General features: G+C 42.4%; 3 protein-coding genes across 4 annotated transcripts; 2 read left to right on the plus strand and 1 right to left on the minus strand.

The window, feature by feature from the left end:
- Positions 1-286: 286 nt before the first annotated feature.
- Positions 287-1387, plus strand: LOC6605971 (fibrous sheath CABYR-binding protein). The gene is made up of 2 exons (XM_002030747.2): positions 287-355; positions 520-1387. The coding sequence occupies exons 1-2, from the start codon at positions 353-355 to the stop codon at positions 1285-1287; spliced, it is 771 nt and encodes a 256-aa protein (XP_002030783.1). The 5' UTR covers positions 287-352; the 3' UTR covers positions 1288-1387.
- A 5448-nt stretch (positions 1388-6835) lies between these two features.
- Positions 6836-15230, minus strand: LOC6605972 (multiple inositol polyphosphate phosphatase 1). 2 transcript variants are annotated; one of them, XM_002030748.2, is made up of 6 exons: positions 15109-15230; positions 8803-9061; positions 8227-8463; positions 7920-8161; positions 7779-7851; positions 6836-7720 (listed from the first exon to the last, which is right to left on the minus strand). In XM_002030748.2, exons 2-6 carry the CDS (start codon positions 9055-9057, stop codon positions 7124-7126), a joined length of 1404 nt encoding a protein of 467 aa, XP_002030784.1. In that variant the 5' UTR covers positions 9058-9061; positions 15109-15230; the 3' UTR covers positions 6836-7123. The 2 variants fall into 2 exon arrangements, with proteins under 2 accessions (XP_002030784.1, XP_032574238.1); XM_032718347.1 differs by having other exon boundaries at positions 15093-15230.
- On the plus strand, positions 9956-10654 carry LOC116801035 (cytochrome b-c1 complex subunit 10). The gene is made up of 2 exons (XM_032718348.1): positions 9956-10106; positions 10230-10654. Exons 1-2 carry the CDS (start codon positions 10027-10029, stop codon positions 10366-10368), a joined length of 219 nt encoding a protein of 72 aa, XP_032574239.1. The 5' UTR covers positions 9956-10026; the 3' UTR covers positions 10369-10654.
- Positions 15231-16407: the final 1177 nt, after the last annotated feature.

Genomic DNA, 16407 nt, shown 5'->3' on the forward strand with positions numbered 1-16407 from the left:
TGCGAATTAACACCTCAAAAATATATTTAGAGCTCGATGAAAAAAACGTTATGGAAATAATTGAAATAAAAGTGCGGAGCCTAAAGGTCAAGTCGACGAACGAGGTCCAAAACCGGGACCACTTGACATTGTCCAAAGCAAAACTGAGGCAAGACGAAGACCCCAAGAAGAGCACTCCACTTTGAAGTGGCTCCATTTGTTGCTGGCCTTTTTGTTTTTGGTTTCTCTAATTATGGCCGAGCTCGCTTTTGGCTATATATTGAGCAGCTGGCCATTAGCAAATCATCAATCAGCTCAGGCAACTTTCAATTGCAAGACGCAAATCGTAAACCCGAAAAGGCAAACTTGAAAAATGGTAAGTCCTCAAGGATTTGAGTTTGCTGCAAAGGATTAAATAAAGTCGCAAAATAAATCAAATAAATGGATATCAATTTAAAAGTCATTTAAGCCAGAAACATAGCAAAATTGAATTCAAAAAGCACTTGAAAATACTTCCACTAACTACTACTTATTTTCCAGAAAATCTTCTCGCTTGGTGGTGTCCTTACCCTCTCCGCCGTGGCCAGTGTGGCTCTAGGTGCTCCTCAATTGGAATCTCGCCTGCGCCGCGATGTCTCGGAACTGGTGGATCCCGCTGCCGTGGAATACCTGCCTCCTTCGGTCACCGAGGCTGTCCTCCTGAACGCTGAGCCCGTAGAGGCTGAGCCTCAGGCCGATCCTGCTGCCCTGGAAGCCGATCCGGAGGCCACTGTCCTGGGCGATGAGGGCTACGAGTACCGCACCGTGCGCCGCCTTAAGCTGCGCCATCGCAACCGTCGTGATGTGTCCCATTTGCAGCCAGCCAGGCAGTATCTGCCACCTAGCAGCGCCTACTTGCCGCCTGCCCAGGAGGCGCAGGCTGCCCCCGAGTCTCCGGCAGCTGCAGCTCCACCTGCCGATGACACCGAGGAGGTGGTGTCCGCCGCCGAGCCCAAGGTGAGCCGGGAGTACCTTCCGCCCACCGAAGCTGCGCCAGCGGCTGAGGAAACCACCGAAGCGGCTGCACCCGAGGAGCCGGCCGATGTCCGTGTGGTGGATGTGCCCACCGTTTCTGGGCAACTGCTCCAGGATGGCTACCACTACCAGCAGCCGGCCGAGATGCCCGCCGAGCTGAGGGAGGCCGCTCCCGAGTATCTGCCTCCGATCGGCGGCGAGGAGGTCATCGTGGAGGGTCCGGCTGGAGGCGAGAGCGCCGTCCTGGGCAGCGATGGCTACCAGTACCGTGCCATCAGGCGTTACAGATTTTAAATTTCTCAATTTTCTAGCGATTTGCTCACATTTTGTTCCACCTTTTAATTGTTGTTGATGTTTTTTAATTGGTCTAAATAAAATAAAATTTTGAACAGTACACTACACTTCGTTTAATGCATTATAATAGATAGCGTTGAAAAGTTATAAATTCCTTGAAAATGTAGTTTCACCTGATTGATTATTAATAATTAATGCATATTTAATGCGCAGTGAAGCAGAAGAGTAATGCGATTAAAGGGTTCAACAAAAAGTATATAAGTTTATGTAATGAAACCTTCTCCCTTTTTGCAATTTATTCTCTTCACCTCAATGAAATATGCTAATTTTTAGTTAATACATGGCAGCCTGAATCAAGTAAATCCACACTAAGCAATTGCCCGATTGCACAATAAATCCCCAGCAAGGACTTGATTGAGGAATTCCCAGAATAGTTCCAAGGCCTTATGTATTTATATAATTAAAGTCAACAGGCTTATCGACTACAAGCCTGTGGCAAAAGCAAACATAACATTACGTATACGCACTGAGTGGGCTTGAGCTGCTTGTACGTTGTACATTTCAGCCTTGTTTAGTGTCAATAAAAGGGCTTTTATATGTGAGTCGCCAATTAGCTGAATTTATGCCCAACTGGCATAGCTGGCAGCTGCTCCCCTTTGATGCCCCTCCTCGATATGAAAATCGTTGAAGGATTTTATATTAATGCTCGGCCCGCATCCTGCCACTTGGTTGCCATGGACGCCTTTGGATCTTAATTAATGCACTTGCGCGTTAACTCAACTCAATGGAAATGAAGGAGGGAGTGCGTTCCGGAAAATGTTCCACAAGAGGAGCAGCATTAAGTGCTCACTCAAGTTAAATTACTTTGACGGAAAAGCGCAGATAATGACCAGCTCGTCATTTTTACACACTCACTCTTTACTGGCCAATTTCTGCTGGCGTTCGCATCCGTATCCTCTTCTCGATTCTTCGTTTTTAAATTATGAAATCAATTGTGCGAAATTCAATTAAAATCTTTGCACTTTTCGCCGCTGCACAGTTCCGGGCAGGCAATCTCAATTACAATCCAACATCTGTCCAAATATGATAAGGCCTTACCAACATTTTCCGCATGTTTATTTTAGGTCCGAATGGCCCCCGGGGAATCGCAAACGAAGGGATTGGACCGAGCTGCCTCTGACAGCCCGCTTATTGCATATTAAATTGGGAGGACAGCGGCACAAATCAGAAATCAGGAATCCGGAATCCGGAATCTGCCAACGGGAGCAACAAGCCGAGCAACAAGCGGCTACACTCGTTTTGAGTGCCCGCCCGGAAGGACATTTGTGTTTGCGAAAAGGAATAACAAAACCATGAAGTAGGGACAAGCAGGACATGTGGAGTGGGAGACTTCTGGGTGTTTGGGCCAAAGTGACGCCGGTGATGGGAAATGCTGCTTAACAAAAAGGCAAACATATTTGCGAAATCGATTTGCTAAAGCAATTTTTTAGATGACAGTTTATATGTCATTTGATGGAGCCAGCAGGAACTCAAACTTCTATTACTTGTTGCTGTGTGAATGTCTACCGCTTAGCAGCTATTGTGAGAATCGCATAGAAAGGCGCTAAATTCGAATAGTATGCCTATTTGATTATACTGAGTAACATGGCTTGCCAAATGATAAAGAGGTAAGAGAAATATATTATAGAGTCTTTTACTAGTTTGGATTTTAAATGCCTAAAAAATGATGTGATAATCTATTAAATTAACTAAATCCATCACAATTGCTAAGTATCATCAATCGAGCTACAGTTAAATTTACCTCCAGCTGAACTAAACTTAACAATGACTTGTAAAAAGTGAAAAATCCACACGAAATTCCACACCTGAGCCTGGTATAAATCGAATTGCCGCAGGAAGTCAATTTCGTTGGCAAAAAGCCGGCGCTGCAAGTGACAAACTCGTCCTGTGAAACGTTATTAAAAATTATTATGCATATTTATAAATTTAATTTGTGCATTACAGCTCTTTCCGACAGATAACACGGAGTATGTGCGTCGGGCGGAAGGGCGGGAATCACTGCAGGCCATTTGAGTTGAGCTCGTAAATGGCAGCAGATATTCATTCCACTACAGGCTGCGTATGCAGGATATTCCATTTTGATGTCCTTCCCTTTCCCTTTCCCATTCGGTCTTTCTTCCCTGCGGTGCACATTTCATACAAGCTTTGTCTTTCGAGCGGCGAGCATAAAAAACAAAGGATGCCAGGATACGAGATACTTTCACACAGACGGTCGCCTGTCAAGTGCCGCGTTTAACGGTCCTCGAGGTGGCATCCTTAACCGAAGGATGTGACTTTTGCAGGTGGCCGCCTATCCCCCTCTTCCCATTCCCGATGATCCACGACGTTGGGATGTTCGGTTTTGGGGGAACCACTTTCGTCCTTAATCAATGTCTCCCGCTAATTGAGTGCTAAAAATAAATATAAATTCAAATGAAATGTCTGCCGCTCCAACTTTTTTTGTAGGCTGCCAAATTTATGAGCCCAATTTGCTCACGTTTTAATATTAATTGTGCATAATTTCAGGGGAACAAGTGGGCGCTGCACGTGTTTTCTTGAAGAGCAGACAGAATTTTAAACTAAGGTATTATTATACATTTAATTTCCAAGCATTTTTCGAAATATAAAGAAACATAATTTAATCAAATGATGGAAAAAGATTCCAAAACTATTAATTCTCTCATTGCCCAACGATATATTGTTAATTGAGCGCAAAGTTGCTTTTCTCATTTCCTACCCTTGAAGAACATTTGATTCGGGTTAATACTTGCTGTCCACGGCAGGATCCCCACTGGTTTCAGTCCGACCCGAAGCCCAAACTACCATCAGCAATTCGGTAATGGTCACTCATTTGTGTGTCAGTGAGCTATGAATAAGCAATTCCGAACACTGCTCCGCCTGTCCGCAACTGGAGATGAAACTTTTGTGGCCTCCGGACGGAATCTGACCAGCAGCAACAGGCAGCTGGACTCGTGTGAGCTGGGAACCGAAGGACCCAGAATGCCTTCTACAAACACTGCTCCGTGTGTGTGTGGGTGGTTGTGGATGTGGGTGTGCTACCTTAGGAACGGGAGCAGGATATCCAGGCCAGGAGCTTTGAAGTGCGTCAGGTAATTGGTTAATTATTAGGCCTTGTTTGCTACTCCGACTATCGCCTGGAGGCACTCTCTCTGCTCAGAAGGGCAGCAACGAAATGCCCGGATAAAATTTAATGGCTGGTCATCGCATTGGATTACACAACCGGTCAACAGGCAGTTATGGACACCACATATTCTCATAACTAATAAGGGCCTGCTTTGCTGGGCACACTTCAAATATACCAAATTTCAAATCCTGGCACAGGCCCGGGTAATCCAATCCTTCAAGCGGGTATCTTGACTATTTGGTGATGTTCGAAGTATTTTAGGGTTATGCTTAACATTAATTTTTGATATAAGATATAGGAATAAATGAATGCTAAGTAATATTTTACTTTATGCACTTAAATATACAACTAATGAAGTAAGGGTAAGTGTATTCTAGCTTCGGCTTCGTGCATTTTTGTGTCATGATTTTTGCTGCAAGCACAGGTGAAGCTCAACTGTGGGAACAATTCCCAAATTAGAACGAAGTCAGCACTGCTGGTAATCATTTTTCACTGCAACTTTTCATTTTCCATTTTCCACACACGCACTGAACACCCACACACCTGCGCGTGTGTGTGTGATTCCTCTTGACTTCTACGTTGGAAAATTAATAGCTTGACCACAAAAATTCTTGTAATTTTCCTAGGGATTTTGTCCAGCTGGCAAAGAGAGTCCATTTTGGTTATCAAAGCAATTTCCTCTTTGTTGGCTCTACTTTTTTGCAGTTTTTGTTTGCCTTGGTCATTTTAATTAAGTCAAAGTGTTTGCCTACATACAAAAAAAATTGTGGAAAAAAAACGAAAAGTACAAACATTCCAGAGTAAATATTTTTGTTTGGAAAATACTTCTGGCTTATGCACTCATCTCGATGCAATCTGAATTTTTGCTACCGTTTAATCTCTTCCTTTCATTTGTCAGATGGATTTATTATTATTTATTAATTATGCCGTACGAATGAATACTTAATGAGTGGGAAAATGAACTGACCTTTAAAAAGGATGTGTAATTACTTTTCCTTTGATTGTTACAATTTTTCAGTGCAATTTTATACATTGACGCTATATGTTTTTGGGAAAATCAACTAATAAAAATCAACAAACATAACAAACTAATTAACTAAAAATACTTCTTTGGGGCAGCATATATACATTTGAAAAAACTTTGAAGAACCCTATTACTTATGGATGAACTTGTCTTTAAAGTAATTTTTTGTATTTTCGAGAGGTTGTTAAACTAATGAAAAGCAGTCACTTAGACAAATCCTTGGTATCCATCCATTTCCATCAACCAGGAAATTCGTCGGAGTTGGAGAGGCAAAAGTGGCAAAAGAACACGTACACAGCCCTCGGTCCTCAGGTGAACTAGAAGGACACTCAACTAGCTGGGGCAGACAGTAGGCATGGATTTTGGCAGGACCTCGATGGTGGGCGGGGTAAAAAGCCGTCAGTTGGGCTGCCGTGGCAACGCCCAAATGGCCAAAACGCCGGTAAGTCGAAGGCGTACGAGTGAGCGAAATAAAAAACGCATATTGCGTAAATTTCGATGTCAAAGGCGGTGGCAGGTCACAAAGTCGGTTTTTGGATTCGGATTCGGATTCTCTGGTAGCCAGGACCACGACAATCGTGGGCCGAGGAACTGGAGGAGACAGGTGCGTGTGCGGCACTTATGAGTGGCACTTAGTCTGGCCTAATACCCATCATTAGAGCATTTAACAGGAAACACGTGACGCTGCATAGCATCCAACCTGCCCCTCCCCTTCCATTATCCTCCTCATGTCGCTCTGCGAAAATCTAAAACAGTGGAAAAGTGCGGGGTATGGCACTTTAAACAGGGCCTACGGTTTTCACACCCGAAAAGGATTTGTCAAAGCTGACTTTTGCAGGGGGATATCCGGGAGTGGAGGTCAGGAGACTCCTCCAGGCTGCCTGGGAAATGTAATTAAATTCGAATTTCTTCCAAGTTTTAAGCCGGGTATAAGCGACTTGTGAGTATTTACAGTAGTTTTAGTATTTTAAACGATTATATTAATTACTAACCTAAAGATTAGGTAGATGATTTCATTACACATTTAGGCCAAGTTACTTTGGTAAATCTTAAATGGTATTTTAAGCATATAAGCCGTATCTATAAACAAAGCGAAAACCTTTGCAAAATAAATGTTGTGGAAATTATCCAGTTGTGTTGCTAAAGTAGAGAACATTGTGCATTCAATCAGGTGTTATTTAAACTTTAAGCCTTTAAACTTTTATGTTACAAGCCCACTGTACTGCTGTAAAGCGCCATCTAGCGCTCGCGTATGTGTCATATACATTCTACATGAATTATACCTTATACATAAAGCAGTTGCCTTGGCGCCAAATTATAACTCATTCAAACCACATTCACATTTTAAAGACTCATTTTATTCAGTTAATATAAAGCTATTTCTGACTGGAGCGCCATCAACGTTCATTAAGAGTTTAGAAAAATCGTTAAGTTGAATATTTCAGTATCTGGTTGTGTGTATTTTGTGTGTGTGTGTGACTTCTCGACTGTGTGAAGAATTGTGCTGTAGCTGGATTAAAAGTAAAAAATCTAAATCGAAAAATACTTGACTGACATGCGCCGCGAGGCGTCCCTCCATTTGGTACGAAATTTGTACATTACGAGTTAAAAACTAATCTAATCGAAAGTTAGTGCATTAAGTAGACCAGCATGGCGGCGAGCGTGGTGGCCAGAAGTCCACCAACTCCGGATCCCAGCGATGGAGCACCTCCCGTCCGGCAGTAGTATTCGCCACAGTCCGCATCCGCAATGGTCTTGTACTTCTCGAGGACATCGGACCACTTGCACAGGCCCACGCTGCACCAGTCCAGCTGCACGGCCTGCTGGTTGAGGAAGAAGACCACCTTCTCGCGATCCAAGTCCGCTGGACAGTCGTACTTCACCGCCACGAAATTGGCGGCAAACGGATCGATCAGGCTGCTCTTCCAGCGGCGGCTCGTCAAACTATCGTAATTGTCCGCCCGCAACTTGATGTCGTCCTTCTGGATGCCCAGCGCAGTAATCAGGGTTAGAAGACCAGTCGAGTGACCGAAATGAGCCACCACATGCGGCGACACCGGGTTGCTCAGGTGGGTGAGTAGGTCCTGCACCAGTCGGCAGTTAAGATGTGCGTTTTCCGGGAATCCATAGCCCGAACCGTAGTAGTACTTTAGATCCTCCAGGTACTCAAAGACCGTTACTTGCTCCGGCAAGAAGGCGCCGCACCAGACGCTATTGCGGTCCACCTGTAATTTGCAGTTGGCCAATTAACTTTTCTAAGAATTCCTCGAAAAACACACTCACATTCCACGCCTGCTCATAGCGGCACATATCGTACATCAGCTTGATGTCCGCCTCCTCCAGGGTGTAAAGGAAACTATGGGTGAAAAATTGAATTTTTAAAACTTGCAATATTCATGGGAAACTTTCATTTTTCAAACTTACCCCAATCGAGTGGAGATTTCCGCCAACGTGTCGTTGTACAACTTGGACTGATGAAACTTGTAGTACTCAGAGCCCTCATCCTTGTAGTTCACATCCTTGAACGAGGAGCAATAGTCATAGGGACGCAGCAGCAGATCCTGTTTGGGAATCTCGACGGGATGAGCAGCGTTTTGGGAACCAAAGAGACCCTCGGCGAAAGCCTTGAAACTTTCCGTGGTGCGCTGGGTGTCCGTGTGACGGAACTAAAATTACAAATAAATATATATATATATTCTTTATTCTTTATTTATTCTTTTCTTAAACCCACCTGGTAGTAAGTGTCGTTATAGTTAGGGGTCAGAACAGTGGGGTAGTACCGCTGGTACAGCTTGGCCGTGCCCCTGAGATCCTCGTAGCCCTGGGCGGTCAGATACTCCTCCATGTCGGGCGTTATGCTGCTGTTCCACTTCCACAACTTGATGGCAATCAGGTCCGTCTGGCAGAGGGCATCCGTTTCGGGCTTGGTCCTGGCCACTTGGTAGTTGTTAATGATGAGATCGCGCAGCTGCAAATGATTATCATGTATATTCAATTGAGCTACTTTATTGAGTTTACAAAAACAAATGGCCTTTAATGCTGGCATTTGAATGGCTGTTACTTGTGCTGCATAGAAATGATATATTTGTAAAGATTACAACGTCGTAAATTTTACGCAGCTATAGCTCATATTTGTTGGCAATAAAACGTTTCCTAAATGGGCAGCTTGGCTGTTAATGAATTATGGCTTAGGCGTTTGTAATTCACTGAATAAACTAATAGGTTTCACTTTCGCGAAAGAGTGTTTACACTCGGAAAAGTAAAAGCATTGTTCTTATCTTTACCTAATCCTAACTGCAGCACTCACCTCCGCCACCCTGGGCGCCTTGTTGATCATGCTCTTCTTGGGCAGCCGTGTGCCGTGTCTGTGGAAGATCCACATCTTCTGGGGCTGACAGCCGGGCACCAGGTACTGCTTGTCGATGTCCGTGCCCTTGACGATCTGATAGGCGGTCTTCGAGGAGAACTGGCGGGTCTGGAGGCGGGAGGTGTCCTTGCTGAAGCAGTAGTCATCTTGGGCGATGGCCACCAGTGGCAGCAGTAGCAAAATCAGCAGGCGCATAGCTCTGGGGAAATTCAAAGAGAAACGGAGGAGGGAGTCAGCTGGGAGGCGGCAAAAGGGTTGCCCGAACATTAAACGGGCCCAGCCTTCTGTTGGGCGCATATCCTTGAACTGTCGTCCTGTCCAACTGGCTGTGGCTGCCCTAATGGACACAACGAGTGTCATATGTGAAGGCCCGCTGGAAGCCACCCACCTCAGACAGCGGAAAGGTGTGGCATTTAAATTGCTTCGCTGGCGTCTGGCAAGGAACTTGGCAAGACAATCTGGGAGGGGCCCACCAAATCGAATCGAATGGAAATCCAGTCGGAGTTCGGAAGAAATGCCAGCACACACGCACCCACACTGGGAAAAAATGTTTACTTAGCGTGTGCCTAAAGGGTGCCTCATCAAAACATATTTCCCAGGATGCATTTTAATTATTACAAGCACATTGCATAAGCAATGAAGATTTTGGAAACTTATAGAAAATACTGTGCAATTTGTCTTATATTTTTTTTCCAGACTTGAAGCTACATCCTTTTTCTCAGTGCACAGAAGCGCCGCGAAGAAGTAACCTCACTCTGGCCCTGAAAATTAGGCTAATGATTTTCGCTTGGCCCTGCTGACAAATTGCTGCAGTTCTAGTCCTCCACGTGGCTTTTAGTCATCAGCCCGAGTCCATCAAGCGAACTCCAACCCCTGTCTCCACCTTCACACTCCTTTTCCAATTAGGTCAGGCCAACAACAAGTTGGGATTGCTCATAGATTGCTCATAAAAGATTGTAATGTTTCAATTTAGTGCCCGCATCCGACATTGATTAATCAATCCCTTTTGCAGTTCATTTCGATGGCTATACAATAGGTCATTAGCGTGTTGTAATTCGAACTTCGTAGATAGTTATAATATGAATTTTGAGTGACAAGCTGGCCCGACGCTATACTTCTAAAATTTGATAGCAAGCGAAGTTCTTTCAGAATCTACAAATCAAAATGAGTTTAAAGAAAAAAGTATGTGGTCTATGGTGCAGGCACAAACCATCGCAAAATCAAAAAGCATTGGCCGTAGCCTTGTGAGTGTGAAGATAAGGCAAAGGAAGGGCACGAGATACCCAGAGTTGCATTCTTAGCAGAGTTGCCAGCCTGGCCTAAGAAGCACACCCAGTATTGACATTAATATTTTCTTATGTCCACAGCGCACCATCCGCTGCCACCTTTGGGCTGGCTGCAGCATTGGCTGTTGTTTACTATACCGATTGGAAAGTAATTGCCGGATGGATTCCCCTATATAATACCAAGTTTCCTAAGCCTGAAGACCCTAAGAAAAAAAAGTAATAGGAGATGAAGGCTGCCGCTCGCTTATTTTTAGTCTTTATGCTTGAACAAAATCGTACTCTTGAAGATCGTGACTTCTGGGGAAAATTATCCAAATAATCGGTTTTTACTGGTATTCAATGTTTTTTCTATGTATTTCGATGCCTTTTGCGGTTGAATGTTGCTTATATTTTGGAAATGCATTTGGTGGAACACGCTTCCAAACAAAATAAATGCTCTGCCAGTCAAAACACAAGTCGAAAGAACAACAAATAAATCCTTAATCCTTAATCCAAAAAAAAAAAAACAAAATGATTTTGGAAACATATTTGGGGATTTTTGTGTTTACAGTTTCGATCGCTGGTAAATGCAGTTAGGCAACCTGTTGCATGGATGGCATGGTAAATAAATAAATATGACGGATATGTGATGCTGGTACACAGAAAGAAACTTCTGGTCGGTTAGTTGTATGATATTCCCACATATGTAGTTATTAATCGAATTAATTTCTTTATAAATATATAAACATTAAAGTACTATGTTTAAAGGTGCTTGTTGTCTGGTTTCCCAAGTATAATGCTTCAACTTATCGTGTCTTAATGTCTTAAGTTTTCTCTCAGTGCACCTGTGACGTCAGTGGCATAGCATTGACAGCTGCAATTAGCTTGTGAAATTTCCAATTACACATCCCATGTGCGGAAGGCCAAAAAGCGATCTGACTGACACACGCATCTAAATTTTGCCGCCTCCAGTGCCATCTTTGCATTTTCAAGTGCAAATAATTGCCTCACATTCGCATCGCATCCAGCGGATTGCTTGCACTTTTCTAGCGCTACAGATACTTTGGATATTTTCCGATATTTCAGACGATCTGCTATCTGAGACCCCCGTCCCCTTTTGGGCGGGCACTCCCCTAATCAATTGAATGCCCCTCCTTTGTTTGCATTTTCAACCCATTCCCATTCGCATCGGCATTTTTCTAGTTTTGTGTGTTTTCTCAATGCGAAATTAAAATTCCAATTTGGCTGCCATCTCGCGTTTACTTAGCTGGCTTTTATGAACTGGGCGAGCAAATTGCTGCCAACTGCCCCCCCATCGTTTGTAAAACAGATTCGCCAACTCGGAAAACTAATTTGATCTGTGAGTAATATTTAATATATGATATCCGCTTAATATTCTCCATTGATCGTGACATTCGGCTAATTTGCTCGACTGTGTACATAAATGGAAAACGCCTCGTTATACACGGAAAATCTCGCGATTATTTCGAATGTGGCATATTATTAAGGGAAATTGAAAATTAATTACAAATTTGATTTTCCTCATTCGATATGCGATATTTACTTATACTTTTGTTTCGGTGTACCCATTGCCTTTCAATAAACTTGTAGTTCTTATTTCTAAGAGATCTGCCCTCGTGCCGGTTTCATTTGTAAATTTCTATTTTTTAGAGCATGGAGCATAAATCAAAAACAGAAATATATTCGGCTGCCGGTTTTTTTTCCCCCGACTGTTTCCACTTTGCCTAATTTATAGATGTGTTTTTCACTAATTTTTCTTTGGTCTGTCTGCAGCAGAAGTCACTGCTAGTGACTCGAAATCCAATTCATCATTTCACCAATTGATTTTTCCAGCACACACTGAACACATCCAAGCGATCGTATCGATCGATCTCGATCGGGGATCGTTGAACCTTTTGCGGTGAAATTAAATAATTTCGATTACGAAAGACAATTCGGAGATGTGGAGCAGTGAATGCGCAGATACTTGCATCAATTGCTGGCCAAGTTAATTGATCATGCACGCAAACTTTTCGCTTTTCCAGTGTTCGCTAGCGGTTTTCACAGCTGCCCGCGAATACGAGTATGGTCGCACCAAAAAGAAGACAAGTGGCTAAAAGTGTAGAATGCTTAAATCAAAGATCCGCAACTACCGTGCATATTAATTAGCGTACGTGTGCAAATGAGTGGCGGGAGGGGGAGGGGGCGATTGCCAGGTCGGTCCACCAATTATCGTAATGATGCTCAAGCGCAATTCACTTAAAATCCCCGACACGTCCCCTTCAAATGGCGCATATATCATGAACCGAGATATTACACAGTCCTCTCCTATATGTACATACATACGTACGTATTTATGGACAGTCTTGGGCGACCGGAACATCCATGTTCCGAGCATAACATAAAAAACATTGGGACATTGGGCCATTGTAAGACAAGGCCATCATCTAGTTAATATGCAGACATCGAATTCCTGCGGGAAAACGGCGTTTGGAGCCCCGAATGATACGAGCGTAGTTCTCTTAATCTTTAATTAAATGCGATAGCTCCGAAAATTGCCGGCGAACATTAAGTACTTAATTTATCACCCAGGGCCCCAAGGCGACCTTCCCCATTACAATTCCGACGGATCTTTGTGGGATCTCCGGGTCTGTGGGGTCTGGCCTGTGTACGTTTGGAAAATATTTGAAAATATGCCGCCTGCTTAACCTCAGCGTGACAAGTGAGAAGGGGTGAAGTGGGGAAGGGAAATGGTGCTGGGAATTTTGAAAGAGTTTCCAAAAGTATTTTCGGGGATAGTTGGTTGACAGGCGGAATATCTGACGTCGGTCGCCTTTCGCATGATATATACGTATTCACTAATGCCCATTAAAAATCGAGAACAAACAAGGAAGCCAAAAGGAATATAATGGAAAGTGTTTCGGTTAAGGTTAAGTGAGCAATGGCCAATGCCAAAATCATTTTGGCAACGTATCAAGAGGGAACATCTTTTGACAAATTCTGCAATTTATTTGAGGCGAATGGTGGGGCTATCGTGAGAATTTTCCTCTCTCTTTGCGGTTGCTAAATATAAAAGTTGCTAATTAAAGTCAAACACTTGGTTCTTTGTCTGGGATTAAAATAGCTTGAAAACATTGTTAAACTTGAATGGCTTCTGTTAATATTATTGTTATTATATTATTATTATTGCAATTTCATAAACAAGAAAGAGGAAAATCTCCCTTTATTTGACAAAATAAATATTTGTTGTATATATGTACATTTTGTTTTCCATTGAGATCAGAAGCCAAAAAAACTCCACATTATTTAGCTCTTCAATAGGGCCAAGCAATTGCTAACAACTTGTGCAACAACTCGGCCAAAACGATTTGAAGGGAAGACATATGGAAAAACAGTGCTATGGAAAACCAGGGGCGACCAAATTTTCCAAGAGCAAAGCCGATCGCAGCTGAGGAAAAACAAGTTCGAGTCGTTGGCCTAAAACCGGTTCTCTCGCCATCTCTTCTGGCCAAATGCTTACATATTGGTTTGTTTGTTTTTACCTAGGTAGTTGGCCCACATAATGGGCCGAGACTCGACTCACCCACGCTCCTCATGTAGCAAAATGACAAGTATTGAAGCCGTCGACACATTCGAGCGGCAAAAACTCGAGGGAATTCCAAATATTTTCTAGGGCTGAAACCCACGGAAAATTCAGATTTTGTATGTATGTGAGTTCAGCGATAATGAAACGAAATTAAATGTTGTTTAATGTGTCCCCGCGGTCCTTGGACGGCGGAAAGAGCAGGAGCACAGCCAAGCGGAGCATGGCGTGTCCAAGTGGGAGTCGCGTGCCCCGGGGCCACTCATAAATCTGGCAATCCCCCCCAGAGAAGTTGACAATCGGGAAGTTGGCCGCCAACAAGACACTTGTTACAACTATTTGTTTGCGTAATTCGCCTATCTTTGTCCTACTATCCACTTTAAGTGCACGAACTTAGATTAATCTGCCTGCGCCGGATAGACTTAATTATTTTAAGCGCGTTATTAAAACGCGTGCAAAACGCACTCGGCTCATTTGAGTCGCTCCACACTCCACTCAGGTGATGCAAACGGCCGCCACCTGCTAATTTGATTGCTCAGCCAACGAAACGCGATTTGGCCACGAATTCTGGCAAAAAAAAAAATACGATTTGATTTCAACCTAGAACGTTGAACCTATCATAGGGTTAGATGCACTGCAAGAAATTCTATAGTTGTACATTTCGAAATCTTTAAAACACGATTGCACGATTTTGTGGGTAACTTAAATAAATATATGGATAAAATGTAAAATTACATATTTTGGAGCTACAACTTTGTATTTCGTGCATTTTTCTCAGTTTTTTCTGCCCTTTGGCGAATTAAAAAAGTCACACGCTGTGTGGAAATGGAGACCGAAACAAAAAAAAGTAAGAAACAAGCAAAAGCAAATTCGTTCCCAAAAAAACTTAATTAATGTAGACACCTCAAGTTTCCAGCCATTTTCATTCATATGCAAAACGTCGAATGGTAACCATTTAATACTATACTATTTCGCTGAGCTCATCACGAAATCGAACGAAAAATAAAAGTAATAGAAATAAGTTATTTGTTTAGCCGTTTGTTATACAACAATTATACGTAGATGACCGAAGCGAACAGGTTCCCCCAGCGAATTCCATCTAGAAATCTGTGACTGCGAATTACGAAAATAAACAGAAACCGCAGGTGCAACTGGGAAATATCTAAAATTGATAGATAGATAGCTAGATATTTAGAGTGCAGTCTAATGGATCAATTAAGTGCTATGTAATTGCCACCGCCAAAATGATCGCGTGAATTTCTTGGCACAAATTATGTGAATTTCGCTTTGAATATACGAATAGACGACAGTTTATGCCTCATAAATTGTGCTCGTGACATTATATCATAATTTGGAATTAGCAGAATTTTAAAGGAGCTCACACACACACACGCGCACCTAGTTGGTAATTTAAATGCACTTGGTAAACAACTGAAGTTGGGCAGTAGTTTTTTTCCCTCAGCCGTTTCAAGCGACTTAACCGCACACGACGTCGCGACCGCTGAACGCTCGAAATGAAACTGATGGAAACGCGCCCAAATCGCCTCCAAGTTGCCTCTCTCTCTTCTCACACGTTTTCTCTCCCTTACTCTTTGCTCTGGGAAGTTACGCGATAAGAGATTACAATTTGTAAACACTTTGCGCAGGTGGGGAAGCGCAGGTGAGATGAAGATAAGGAACTAACTCAAATTATACTTAAGTAAAACGACTTCAACAGGACAGAACTATGATAATTAGGCCAACTGAGATCACCGAATAAATCATCACTCAAATATAAACATATTTTGTAACCAAAATGAATGGTTAAATTAGTATTACCAATTAGTAAGCTACTAGTTTTTTATAAAGTATGGAAAACCCTACAGATAGTTAAATCTACAATATATAGAAAATTGTAAATACCATAAGTAATGTTTACTTGCTGTTTTATAAGATCATAGTTTAAAACCGATATATTGGCTTTAATTCTTTTTCCTAACATTTTTATAATATAAATCAAAAGCTATACATGGGCATAAAAATAACTTACAGTAAACTGATAAAGTTTAGTGTTATCCCTAATTGCAATTTTCTGTAAATCTCATCTTAGCTTATCGTTATTCCAAACCCGTTTGTATGTTAACTGATAATTTATTTGATATCGTAATAATAACCTGATAATTTATTTCCTTGATTAACATAAATATGACAACTTTTAATTAGGGCAGATCTCATTTAGAAGCTTATACATATATAGGTGAGTACTTTGAATTAGCTTCAAGTGGTAAATAAATTTAAAACTATCTATAATAATCACAGTTGAAATGTTTTAAGAAAGAGTTGATAGTAGAAAGTAATAGATTGAAAGTAATTATACTATAGCGTCACCTGATTCAAATAACAATAGAGCGCCCCCAAAGTCCACCTCCATCGTTTCAGACGTTCAAGTTTACTGCTTTGGCGGCACTAATCGCATTTGCCTGATAAGAACAAAGCCCGCAAGGAACTGCGATCCTTAGTATAGATTTCACTTGAAATATCATCGGAATTCTCCTCCCGGCAGATAAGTAATTGGCGTTGGACTCGAACAATCTGTCTTTCTATAAAGAATGCTGCCTGAGTCGATAAGGGGATGACATTATGAAGTGGCAACGATCCATTATTGACACTTGATAGCCGAATAGTACGCAACTATGACGTTAGTCAAGGACTTACTTG

Source organism: Drosophila sechellia, chromosome 3L (genome assembly GCF_004382195.2).
Source record: "Drosophila sechellia strain sech25 chromosome 3L, ASM438219v1, whole genome shotgun sequence".
Classification (NCBI taxonomy): Eukaryota; Metazoa; Arthropoda; class Insecta; order Diptera; family Drosophilidae; genus Drosophila; species Drosophila sechellia.